Source organism: Botryllus schlosseri, chromosome 10 (genome assembly GCF_051294905.1).
Source record: "Botryllus schlosseri isolate E-star chromosome 10, Bs_hap1, whole genome shotgun sequence".
Lineage (NCBI taxonomy): Eukaryota > Metazoa > Chordata > Ascidiacea > Stolidobranchia > Styelidae > Botryllus > Botryllus schlosseri.
The window spans coordinates 27,054,548-27,068,168 of record NC_137245.1 but is presented as its reverse complement, the minus strand read 5'-3'; the positions used below and the strand labels follow the sequence as shown (position 1 = coordinate 27,068,168).

At 39.6% G+C, this 13,621-nt stretch overlaps 1 protein-coding gene across 1 annotated transcript in view; it reads right to left on the bottom strand.

Annotated features, from left to right (window-relative positions):
- Positions 1–8,321: 8,321 nt before the first annotated feature.
- The window catches only part of LOC145449197 (uncharacterized), a 41,467-nt gene continuing 36,167 nt past the window's right edge, over positions 8,322–13,621 (bottom strand). The window contains exon 24 of the mRNA XM_080327674.1: positions 8,322–9,483. Within this exon, the coding sequence (XP_080183800.1) occupies positions 9,419–9,483 (65 nt within the window). The 3' untranslated portion in view covers positions 8,322–9,418. The remainder of the gene's footprint in view (positions 9,484–13,621) is intronic.

Here is a 13,621-nt window from a genome sequence, read left to right as displayed (position 1 = left end):
TAATGCCGTCCAAAATACAACAAATCCGAGTCGAATAACTTTTCCTAAGAAGCGTAACTGTACAGTGTACAGCTGAGCTGCGAGTAGTTTTTACAAAGGCTAAGGTTAGGGTTAGCTGATATCAATATTTGCTTGGACCATTGACTGAACAGCTTCAGAGTGTTACTAGTCATATCAGAACGTGTTTACTGCCTGTGTTTGGTTGTCCAGCAGACGATTTTAATTTTTTGATTTGAAATCACGCGTCACGTCAAGTCACGTCTGGTCAGAACTATCCAACAATATCCGAAGCAGAAGTTACAAATATCCGAAACAAAACCTGCAATAGAATTCGAATTCGATCCGTCTGTCTCAAAATCGTTCAAAATCCGGCCCGAACACTATCTGAGTCCGTCCGATGCTCATCACTGTTACATTCACAGTGGAAAGTTATGCAAAGTATGCGTTCAGGCTATGACGAAACTCTGCAACTCTAACAACAGATATAACGCTACTATACATACCCGATAATCGCGTGAGAAAAGTCAGGTGTACGTACGCAATTCAATATAGATTTCGTGTAAATACAGCGCCGCGATATCAGAGATAGCTTTCCCTTGGTATATGGCCTGCTCAGTCATGTAGTAGCCTACATGTCTGAACATATTTCGGCCGGATATATTCTGATTTCCTCAATACTGTTGTGTATAGGTGTAGGGCAGTGGTTCTCAGCCCTTTCTTGGCCGTAGCTCATTTTTCGGTTTGAAAATGTGCTGTGGCCCACCTCTCATTTTGGAATCATAATCCTGTTCAATGCTTGGAATCGACGGCGCCGATATTTCTCTAAAATGTGCGCATTTTTCACTTAATTTACTGATGATATTTAAATGTAGACGAAGCGCGACGAAAATTTTCAAGTCGAATAAATATCCTCCAACAAACGATTAACGTAATAATCTTGGGCCCCTTCGAGGTCCCGCAATTGGGGTTTGGTTGCAGCAGTTATACAGCCTAGGTAGATCATAGGCTGAAACTCCCGTGTGTGTGTGTATATTATGAGCTCGTCCGCTGCTACATTCGCGTCGCGAAACACAGTGATCAAATCCACTGTGTGATTGGGATTTTAGTTCCACTATTGTGGGGAATAATATAATCATTCTGGGTCAGCTTCAAACAATGAATTGTTGAATGGGGTACTACAGAGAAGTGGAGAATTTTTTTTTTAATATGCATTCAACACCACATCTTGTACCAAACCAATGGGGCTGTTCCACTTCATTTTGAACACGTGGTGGCGACAAAGGTAACTCGACCCAAATCTGTTTTGTTGTTATATGCTTTACTATGGGAATGGACTAAACATGGACCCAATTTCGTCTCTTGGCGTACAACGAGGATGGTGAAAGTATTCATATCAATATAAATCATCCATACGGATATCAAATAGCTGTTAGCTGACGAAGATTAGGCTATTTCTTGGCGTCTTGTCCTCGTGATGGACATTGGCATCCTGGCAGGTGCCCAGGTGGCAGCTTACCGGTACATTGCTGTTAATTTTCCGAGAGTCGTATGATATGGCGAGTGTTATATGCCTCATTGTGCAAGGATGACGGTCATTTGATCTCAGAAGATGCATCAATTAGAAACAGAAAGTTATCGGGAGGATGGATTCCGTTTACGAAGAAGAGGTATGGATGCCTGGTGCTCTCCTGGAAAAGTTCTCCGCAGAATACCATTTCACCAACATGATTTATCCTGCTTCCCCTGCAGTAAATCAGTTCCCCCATGGGTGTTATGTGTTATGGAAAATTATGTTATGTAGGCCTACTTTGTAAATTTGCTGCTGTGAGGTCCTACACCTACAACATATAAAAATCATGCGTTTGGATTACAATGAAGCTGATGAAACTTCAGCAAAGGCAGCCTCTCATCTGCTCTGTTTTCAATGAAAGAGGTTCAAAAGCTTTTGGAAAAGAATAAACCGTACGAGTTATCAGTCACGGCATCTTGTTCTGACAATTTAACAATTTGAAAAGGGGGATAGTTGAATCTATAGTGATTATAAATCCTGAACACTCCACACTGTTGGATATTGAAAGCATGGCCTCATTTTTGTACTTTCGACTGAAAGACTTTGAAATTAGGCTTAGTTGTAACACAACTATCTCATATGACTGCAACAAAACAGGACTTTTGTCGGTTGCTCACTACATGGACTCTTATTATACATATCTGATACATATTATGTTGGTAGCACAACAAAGCTTTGCTACAACCTTCAAGATTTTCAAGTACAAACTCGATGATTAAAAATGACCCAGGCTCACAAGCTCATTTTTGTGTTTTACAATTCTTGGATATGATGATGCTATTTGTATCAATTGGGTTTACGCCATAGTATTTTGCTTTTTGTCTTAAAGCAGTCTCATACATGGGTTTCTCAAATAGCGGGTTGACATTCCTTCTTCCTAAGAATTATGTAATTGTGTAATAATGAGCATGTATAAATACGTTGCTTAGAATGTTATAATCCAATGTTTATGTGCTTACCATACAATTTATTTTCGGGTCTGGCAAAAAATATTCGAGAACCTCTGCTTGATAGACTACCGGTATATACGCTTTGCGACTTCAGTTTATAACTGTTCCATTTTATTCAACAACATAACTGCAACAACACAAGTCAACTGGTACATCGTTTAATTGTCAATGATCAGAGAGGATGAGATCTAGTTGATATTAGTAGTATTTTATCATTTAAAAACACCAACAGATAGTGATGTGATTGAAGAATAGGAAGGTATTGGAATGACATGAAGTCTGTCAACCAGAGAGCTATTTGGTTAAGGTCATAATATATCTAGAAAGGGTTTGTGTTGAATCCAGTCCAATCTGGTGTAGTTTTGGCCGCTAAATGGCGAAAATAATAATGATAGAACCATTGCTGTTGGTGATAAGGATTGAATCATAATTTCAGCACTTCCATTACGAGGACCAGACGCCAAGAAATAGCATCATTTTCGTCGGCTAACAGCAATTTGATATCCATATGGATGATTCAAGTTGATATGGATACTTTCACCATCCTCGTTGTACGTCAAGAGACGAAATTAGGTCCATGTTCAGACCAGTCCCATAGTAAAGTATATAGCAACAGAACAGATTTGGGTCGAATTACCTTTGTCGCCACCGCGTGTTCAAAATGAAGTGGAACAGCCCCATTGAAGTTGCGATGTCAAAATATTCAGTCCAGTGATACAATCAAGTCATGTGACTCTTGCATTATGTACTTGTACAATGATGTCAGGGCGGACATTTTAAACCGACTCCAAAGATTAATGCGCTCCACTAAATCCTCAATCCATTACGATTCGTTGCGGTGGCGCAGATACCTCCACCAGAAGTTGCTAATAGTTTGCAATTATGGCTATTTTTATCCTACAATAATACGACTTGCCTAAGTACAGTAAATCTATACGTCAATTACACTTCATTCCGAGTTAATTGCACACACCTTTCAACGGCATACGACATGAGCCCCTGCCGGAATGCTTGGTTACTTCAGCATTACCTTCCAGTTATTATGTACTCGAAATCATTTTAGTTGCTGTTAGCCGTAGGTTGTCATCAGAGTTGGATCAATTGTAATTTGTAATTGTAATTGATTGTAATTATTACATTTTTAAATGTAATTGTAATTTAATTGTAATTGAAGCATTTTTATTTTGTGTAATTGTAATTGTAATTGTAATTTGACAAAAATTTTGCTCAATTACAATTTCAATTACATTAAGTTGCTATTGAGACCTGACAAGCACAACATAAAAGAATTGAATTATAATGCATTCTCTTTAAATGTCGACAAGGAATTTGGTGGATCCATTCGCGGAAGCCCAAGACTGCGCCCTTGCGGGCGAAGTTTTTTTAAATATTTTTTCCGCTATGCTGGCCTCGGCTGCCATTGTATACAATTTTTAGATTACTAACCAACGGATGGATTCGCAACACGTGACTCACGATTGAATACGCCGAGAAGCGAACTGCTGAGCCGGCTAAAAGCAGCAGAATTGATAGTCCCGTAGCTGGCGATCCAAGCGTCGAAATTTGAGATGTATGGTCCTAATCGAAAGCTAGTGTCGCACTGATTCCGCAATAAAAGTATGATTCCAGGCAATGGTACCATCCCAAAATAGTCGTGAAAGTCTGGGAATCGGCATTGTTCTGAACAATCGCTGGGCGTAATTGGTAATTGTTGTGGTCATGCTGCTGCAGCGCTCTCACTTTTCACAACAGTCGGCCTTAAACGGCTATTTTGGAGCAGTTACATTGACCTGAGGAGATTTTATTTTGTATTTTCGGAATTAGTACATCAATAGCTTACGATAAAGACCAGATGCATCAAATTTGGAGGCATGGATCGCCAGCTCTAGGACTACAAAGTTTGCTGCTTTTAGCCGGCTCTGCAGTACGTTTGTCGGTGCATTCATCCGTGATTCACATCTTGCGCATCTATCCGTGGGTTGGCAATCTACAATACGATTTCAGATCACGATGCTGCATCGTTACTTCGTCTGGCTAACTAACCAGACCACTGGATATTATATAACGTCTTATCTGACAAAGCACGGTTTTGTTTTTACTCCTCATCCTAATTCCTACGTCCCTCGATAAAAATAATATTATTTCTTTAATTATATACCATATACGCAAATCCCACACGTGCATATATTATAATACTTTTTCAACGACATACTGCACCCTATCCTTAATCCTAACCCATAGGAAATTAGGTAAATACATTTTACATTTCCAATTACGTGAGCCATAATTACCGAGCATACAAAACACGCTTATATTACGTCACCATGACATCGTACATAGCATACCATGTAGTATGTACGCATATAAACGCATTTATTACTACACAATCTGAACTAGACTTAAATTGTTGCTAAATACGACGCTACGGTTGTCAAGGAGCACGGTTGAATTTATGATTATTCAATTACATGTTCAACAGCAGCAATTGTAATTGTAATTGTAATGTAATTGAAGCATGCAAGGAGTAATTGTAATTGTAATTGTAATTTGATATTTTTAGCATGGAGTAATTGTAATTGTAATGTAATTGAAACATTCATGAAAGTAATTGTAATTTTAATTGTAATTGAACTGAAATAATGTAATTGATCCAACTCTGGTTGTCATAGCCAGTGGTAAAAGCCGCCGTTTGTCTCTCCTGTTTTGAACTAGTACATTGTGACTCTATACGTGCCACTACGTCTCATCAGAGTCGGATGAAAAGCTTTATGTAGCCTACGTATAATTCGATAATATTGCAGTTGACTGTATCACCTTGAATTGGACTTAGGAATATTATCCCGATATATATCTCAACAACGTACAACACTTGCCATAATATTGCCCAGCTATCGTTCACGCAATGCATGCCATGACGTCATTCTATCGTTTGTCGAGTACTTAACGCGAGAACTGAGAAATATTCGCAGACTCTTTTATAACCGCTACCCTAACAACGTCTTATTCTCTCTAAATATACTTCGAGTTTGAGTAAACATCTGTGGATTGAAGAACTCGCAAACCTCAGTACAGGACTTCCAGGTTGTGTAGTCAGCAAAGCTAACCTAATAGATATTGGTCAGCTACTTTGTTACTACAGGAATGCCGCCAAGTCCCTCTACTGTTGCAGTATGAATATATTTTTAGCGATTAACATAACAAATAAAACTAAACTTACACTAATTCTAAAATTTTCTAAATACCTTTGTGACCCACCTCAAATGCGCCTGTGGCCCACCCTTTGAGAACCTCTGGTGTAGGGTAACCATATTTTGGAATCGGGAAACTTTTACCAAATCAGAAAAGTTGTTCGATCAAGACATAAAACAGCCGATGCCGCTATTTTTGCTGGAAAATTTGGCGAGTTAACTAAAATTTTTTAAAAAAGGTCATCGCTTCGGTCGACTCCCGATTTAAACACTTTTTACTCAAATTTAGTGGTGTTGACTAAAAAAAGCTTGTCACTTGCGATCGAACCACGAATTTCCCGCTCGAACGTCCGTCTTTGCTTTGACATTTTCAAAAACCCGAAAAAGGAGGCCAAATCCTCTTAAAGGAGTAGGAGGTATGGCAACCCTATTGTTGTGTCAATATTAGCCTATACGCCCGTGGACTTGCTTACACGTCATTTTGAATGAATCAAGTTAACAATATTGACTAGTCAGAGGTCTCAAACTCAAATGTGCTCGCGGGCCAGTTTTCCCGTCTTGACGACGCCGCGGGCCGCAGCAATTATAGGGGTATTCTATGTCTTTCCAAGTAGGCCTTATTTGGCGGGAATGAATTGTCCTATTGAAAGTCAGCCGATCCAGCAGACTGACAGTAAACACAAAACGTGATTTACTCTTGTATCAAGTTAGGCCTTGGCACGAAAAAAATCATCACATCTATAACTATTTGAATAGAATTGTTGTTGTACTTGATATATATTAATTATAAGATATAGACACCATATGGGCGGAAAATGTACGATGCCATCATAAAAGCTATCGGGTTATAATTTTGCAGCTACTATGATATTTTGAATTGAACAGATTGATAATAGAGACTGATCTGATATCAAAACATTTTTAGGCTGAGAATTGTAATTCCAATCCAGGATTCGGGTGTACTTCTGATATGTAGACTATTAATCTCATGGCCAAATATATTCAAATACATGAGCAGAAAAAATATAAATATAACATAAATATATTAATGAATGTGTCTTAGTGATTGAAATGTCGGAACGCCGAACGGCCCATTGTTGTTACATCGTTGGGGCGTACCACTACGGTACTCGGTACCTTGAAGTGGCCTTAATAACATGGTTTAGCGACCAAAGATGTAACTAACAGATTGCACATGGTTGCCATAACTACTTGCTTAGTTAGCGAAATACCAAGCTGCGACCTTCTGGTCTATTGCTATTCCCCTGATACGCGATTAGTTTGTTGCGTCCATGGTTCTAACAAATTAACGGCATTCCGAGTCACTCCGAGTCAACTCGAGTCATTTTCATTTTACCATCGAGTTAGCCCGAGTCTGAGTAATTCTAAGAATGGTCGCGTCCAATTCCAACTCACAAATTTCAGTCACGAATCGTCTAAGGGCCAGGTTTTGTCATCATGAATTGGAAAGGTGGCGAAATAGGGAATCTTCCCCTACATGGTAGCGTTTGCAATAGATGTGATAGTGAAGTTTGATGAATAGTTTCAGGCTTTCGGAGCAATTTAAGAGGAAGTTTTGACTTTATAACCTGAAAAGATATATGTGACACTTATATATTGTCAAATTATTAAAAATCTAAAATGTCGTCGCGGGCCGCACTAAATGCTCTGGCGGGCCGCGTGTAAGAGACCTCTGGACTAGATCGATTTGTCTTTTTGATTTCTCTCTGGGGATGATGAGGTGTCAGGTAAAAGCGCCGAGATTTCGTGTTGAAACAAGAGATTTGTGCATCACAATACAGATGTTTCTAATAATATCCATCCAAGCATCGGAGTTGCTGACTTCTAGCTTGGCCCGCTAAAATTTCTGAGCTTTCAAGGCATTGCAATTGCAGAAAGAAGGAGCCTATAAACCTGCGACGCGAAGAACCTGGCTTACTATATAAGCTACTTGTACATGAATGACATTTGGTTGATAGAAATTCCAGAAGACAATCTTTCGTACTTGATCGACAGATAATGGAAATGACACGTTGGAGCAATTCTAAAAAGGTGGCTGTAGAAAATATTGTCGCTATACAGCAACAGGCGTGTAACTAGCAGTGTTGGGATCAAGTCACTACCTTCGAGTCACGAGTCATTTCGAGTCATTGCACACTTTGACTCGAGTCAAGTCAAGTCACTCGATTTTTGGAGGTGACTCGAGTCAAGTCAAGTCAAGTCACGAGTCAAGTCACATTTCAAGTCAAGTTGCTTTTTCGATGTATGTATGAGGCATGATTACGTCATTGCAATTTGCTAGCTGTCTGAAATACAGTTTGAGTGGTCATTGGTCATTGATTCCGAACCGATGAACGAATATAGAGTTAAATATACACGCAAGAAGGCGCTGTTTCGCTCACATATACGTAGAACTGTTACACTTCGTAATTGCATAGCCCCAGTTTATAGTTACCAGCCAAAATAGAGAATCGGGAAACGAATTGATCAGATACAATACGTTACCCATTTACAAATAGATATCATACCATTCGAGCCTGCGCCAATGGTTGAGGACTATATAAACTATATTCGACTTCAATTTCAATAAAACAAGCGGTTTGGTTCAGGTCAGATCAGAACAGAGAACAGAAATAGACATTTTGCTATTCTATTACTTTACCACTAGAGTTACGACAACGTAAGCTTTAAGCTTCGATCACTTCGTTTGCAGTCAATCTATTTGTGAGAGAACAGTCGAGGCTCGGTGAAATGCACGCTCATTGAATGATTGGTCGCTCTCACGGGTTACACTTTAAGCGTTTCGCGAACATATCCAAGATACAGTGATTTTTATCGACACCGATTACTTGATGACTTGAAATTGACTCGTGAATTTTGCTCCGAGTCACGAGTCAATCCCCATTTCTGATACGCCGAGTCAAGTCAAGTCAAGTCATTTTGGCAAAGTGACTCGAGTCAAGTCAAGTCATGCGAAAAAGGTGACTCGAGTCATCCCAACACTGGTAACTAGCACTATGACAGTATACACTGAAATTCAATGCTGCCAGCAAACAATTGTCACTGTTGAACGTATTTTCTCTATTCTTCTCAGGCTGCTTCGTAAGGACAGACAGGTTCAACCAGAAATGTAGAAAAGTATTACAATTGTGAGTTGTAACATTATGGTCAACAATGCGTAATTCAAGTATTTCAGTGCAAAACTTTTTATTTTAGTTTCTTAATGTCAAAATGTTGATTTTTAGTGCGTGATCGTCTGTATGTTAGGTCAAAAATAATCGCCCTACTTATTAGCTAGTGTTTTAGTTATAGTTAGTTTGTATTTTCAAAGGTCGTTAGTTCTAGTTTTAGTTGCGCATTTCAAAAATCCACTGGACTGTACAGTGTACAAGTCTGGGTGGAAATAATGTTTTTGTCATTAACACAATAAATATGATATTAAAATCGCAAAATCACAATAGCGAAGCAAAATGAAATCCCTTATACGTCGAATAAATACAGAATAAAACAATAAGATTGTTAAAACAAGTGCAAATACTGAGATATTGTGGAAAATTTGAAAAAAACATAAAAAAAATGCTCGATATGATTCAGATGTGCAAGATACATTTCCCCCTGCTTCACAATATTTTGAAAGACTTGAGTTGCAAAGTTCGGCTGTTCGATCGCGCGTGCAGGATCGATTCGATTTCGAATTAGAATCAGAAGCATCATTCGTCTCTGTTCGAAGCTCCTTTCTTCGCATTCTGGTATCTATCTTTAGCAGTTCTGGATCCTAATAATGCAAGTTCTTAGGAAATAATTCTGTGAATCGGAAGCCCCTTATAGCTATATCCTATAGCTAACTTATGGTCGAACCAGAACAACCCAAAAGAGTAAACCTTGCGATATAGTGCACTCCTAGCGAAAAAGCGTGGGTATTCACACCCAAAGTGCCGAAAAAGGTGGTCGCGATTAAAGAACCTAACTCAGAATTACATCGCGGTCATAAATTCTCCGTGACTACGTGCATATGCCTTCCTTCGTTCCTACGTGCACACATAATTTGGATTAAACGTTGTACTCGATTTATACCGCGGTGTAAATCTGAGGTATATGTCCTTGTTTCGTGTGCCGAGGGTGTATATGTATATTCACACCCATATATCAGGTTGGGTTCACGGGTGGAAATACACATTCTTTTCGCCAAGAATGTAGAGGTCTAAAACATTTGGAATACTGACGATCTTACACGAGGCGGTTGGCCGAAAATATAGGTGTATACTTCACCTTTGGGTAATTCAGGATATTTCTCCAGTATGAAAATCAAGCCAATAAAGCCTAAACTTGACGTGGAGCATATATTATATAATATGATAGCTAAACTTTGGCATTAATACTAAACTGCGTGTGTATACGTGATTTCCTGTCTCATTAATTAGTTCTTCATTCGTTTGGTCATATCTCATTGCGGGTGGCACAATAAAACTTTCACTAACAGTCGGTGGCGCACTGAAAAAAGGTTGGGAAGCACTATCATGGTACATACCAGAGTTGGATCAATTACATTATTTCAGTTCAATTACAATTACAATTACAATTACTTTCATGAATGTTTCAATTACATTACAATTACAATTACTCCATGCTAAAAATATCAAATTACAATTACAATTACAATTACTCCTTGCATGCTTCAATTACATTACAATTACAATTACAATTGCTGCTGTTGAACATGTAATTGAATAATCATAAATTCAACCGTGCTCCTTGACAACCGTAGCGTCGTATATAACAACAATTCAAGTCTAGTTCAGATTGTGTAGTAATAAATGCGTTTATGTGCGTACATAGTATGCTATGTAAGATGTCCTTGTGACGTAATATAAGCGTGTTTTGTATGCTCGGTAATTATAGCTCACGTAATTGGAAATGTAAAATGTTATTTACCTAATTTCCTATGGGTTAGGATTAAGGATAGGGTGCAGTATGTCGTTGAAAAAGTATTATAATATATATGCACGGGTTGGATTTGCGTATATAGTATATAGTTAAAGAAGTAATATTATTTTTATCAAGGGACGTAGGAATTAGGATGAAGAGTAAAAACAAAACCGTGCTTTGTCAGATAAGACGTTATATAATATCCAGTGGTCTGGTTAGTTAGCCAGACGGAATAACGATGCAGCATCGTGATCTGAAATCAACTGGCGGCTCGTGACAATATCGGGTGGTGGGGCAAGGGCTGCAAGCGACTTTTTATCAAGATGACGTCACAATGACGTTTTCCAACGTAAACAAGTAACTTAATGATGTTACGGTAACATGAATTTCCCGACAACAGTGATTTTAACGTATGTGCCACGAGAGGTCTGCCGGTGAGCTGTGACTTGAAGCGTGGTAACTGCGTAAACGGCGTACGGAACAAAGATTCAACGCGGTTCATGTTCGCACTAGACCTGACTAATTATCTGCAGAAATGGAAATGACTATAACTCGAGAGATTGCGTAAGCCTAATTGGAAAGGTCAACGAGTTCGGACACATACCCAATTGTTATCTCATAGATTGGGCCTGTCATATTGAATCCAAAACATCATTCTGAAGAACCAAGAATAGCAGTCTCGGAAACTCGGTCTCGGTACAGCATAGGAGATTTTGGCCTTGAAACTGGAGACTGTAACACGACACATATGGTTTTATTACTGTCTATAGGTCTGCTGCGAAATCGCCTTTGGAAAATATATTACCAAATATATACGTGGGTGAAAGCCGTACACTGTTACATGACATCATCGAGAAGTAGCCTCATGGCCCTTTTCGGTATGGTACACTGTCAAAATAATGCAAACAGACCGAATTTTGCGTAAAATTTACTGAGGAATAGGCTGATCAAGTGATCAGCTGTTAGCCGACATCGAAAACGAAATAGCTATCGCGCTTGACAGGGGGTTGTAAGCAAATGGCTTGAAGGCCACAATTTCACGGTGAAATTGACATTGGACAATATAATATCAAAGTAAATATTTGAATGCAAATGAGAATGATATCATCATCTCGTCACCTATCTCAGTATGGAACACAGTTAACGTTACCACAGATACACCGGCTTTTGCGTGAAATCCGCAATGCGTTGTAGGCTAAAGTGTCAGATCTGAGCACATCTCTACTATATTCGACCTTGATAACGAAATTACTGCCCTAATCATTGAGTGTCAACCTTGAGACTTGGCACAGCGTTCGATACTAAAATCAAAACACACCGTGCAAAATCTCATGACAGATCTAGGTAAGGAGCATCGTTAAAATCAATAGAGACCAATACCGGCTTTGCGTAAAATCTGTTAGCGATAAATGACGAGTCAGCTCTCACTCGACTTAGGAAACGAAATTACCACTAACATAGTTCAGTGACAAACTTAAAACTTGGTACAGCGTTCGATACTAACATTAAGACTTACCGTGCCAAATGTCATAACCGATCTCAGTATTGAACATCGTCAAAATCAATGGATACCAATACCGGCTTTCGAGTAAAATCTGTTTGCGATACATGACGGATCAGCACACACTCAACTTCGGAAACGGATTTACTACCCTAAACTTTAAGTAGAAACCCTGAAACTTGGGGCAATGTTAAATACCACCATCACGACATGACATACCAAGTTTCAAGAGTTTTCATGGTGTGAAACACCATCAAAATCGACCTATACCAGCAAAGGTCGACTAAACGCATATGACGGTAACCGAGTTCAGATATAGATACGATTGTTACATCACACCTTAGGGGCACAGACCTATTGAGCCCCGGTTGCTCGGTAATTTTATGAATAAGAGAGAGTAAATCACCGTTTCTTTATTGTGCGCGGCTTTGAGAGAATAGACAGTCAAAGCTTGTTATGAGCGCAACCGGGGCAAGCCCCGGCTAGGCATTCGCAAAGCGAAAACACAGAAGAGGATTCGATTTTCGCAGAGACTTCGCTATATATGGGCATTTACAAGCGAAAGGACAAGAAGAATACGATTTTCGCTGTGATTTCGGTATATATAGATTGTTGTGCGTCTATAAATGGTAAAGAATTGTTATTGAACAGAATTTTAGGTGGGGCAATGCCCCAGTTGCCCTATAGGACGAGCCGCCACTGTCTGAAATCGTATTGTAGATCAGTGGTTCTCAACCTTTTTCACCTCGCGGACCGGTAAAATTTCAAAAAATGTCTGGCGGACCGGTGAACTTTCAAAGCTGAAATGAAGCCAAAATGTATAGTATGCAACCGTTTTTTGTGCAATTTATGGTGCTAGAGAGTGACATTTAGAGGGTAGAGGGTTTCGATCGTAATTAATTATCTTCATGACGGCATCTATGTTATGTTATGGAAGTGAGTCTGCTGAGTTGAAGTTGAGGTAAAATTGCCTTGTCCAGACAAACGTGCTGCTACCGCCGAGAGTCGTTTACAGTCTTTTGCACCGAAGGCCGAGGGTTCAACCGACCACGCCAACTCGAATACTATCTTTCTCCTTGACAATATCCAGCGAAGACGTGTTTCGGAGTCGAACCAAGAACCTTGTCGTGCTACCTTGCTCATTGCTCACTGCCACTAGACGCAGGCTACTCTGGCAACTACGAATACAATGCGTGCCGCAAGAAAACACCTTATACAGCAGGCAGCAGCTTTTACCGGCCATCTGCAAATCCGGGCCGAAAATGCACTACGTCAGCCTACCCCTAAAAACGTTGGTCAGCCCACAGGGCGATAAGCCGAACTTCCGGGGGCTTTGCCCCCGCTCAGACCCGACAGTTGGATGGATGCTTCACCAGTACTTGTGAGAACATTCATTCCACTCGGTGTAAGGAGAGAGTTTATGCAGCTTAATCGCGACAATAGCGAAGATTTTCATTCATGATTGAATCGGTTTTCTCACTGCCGC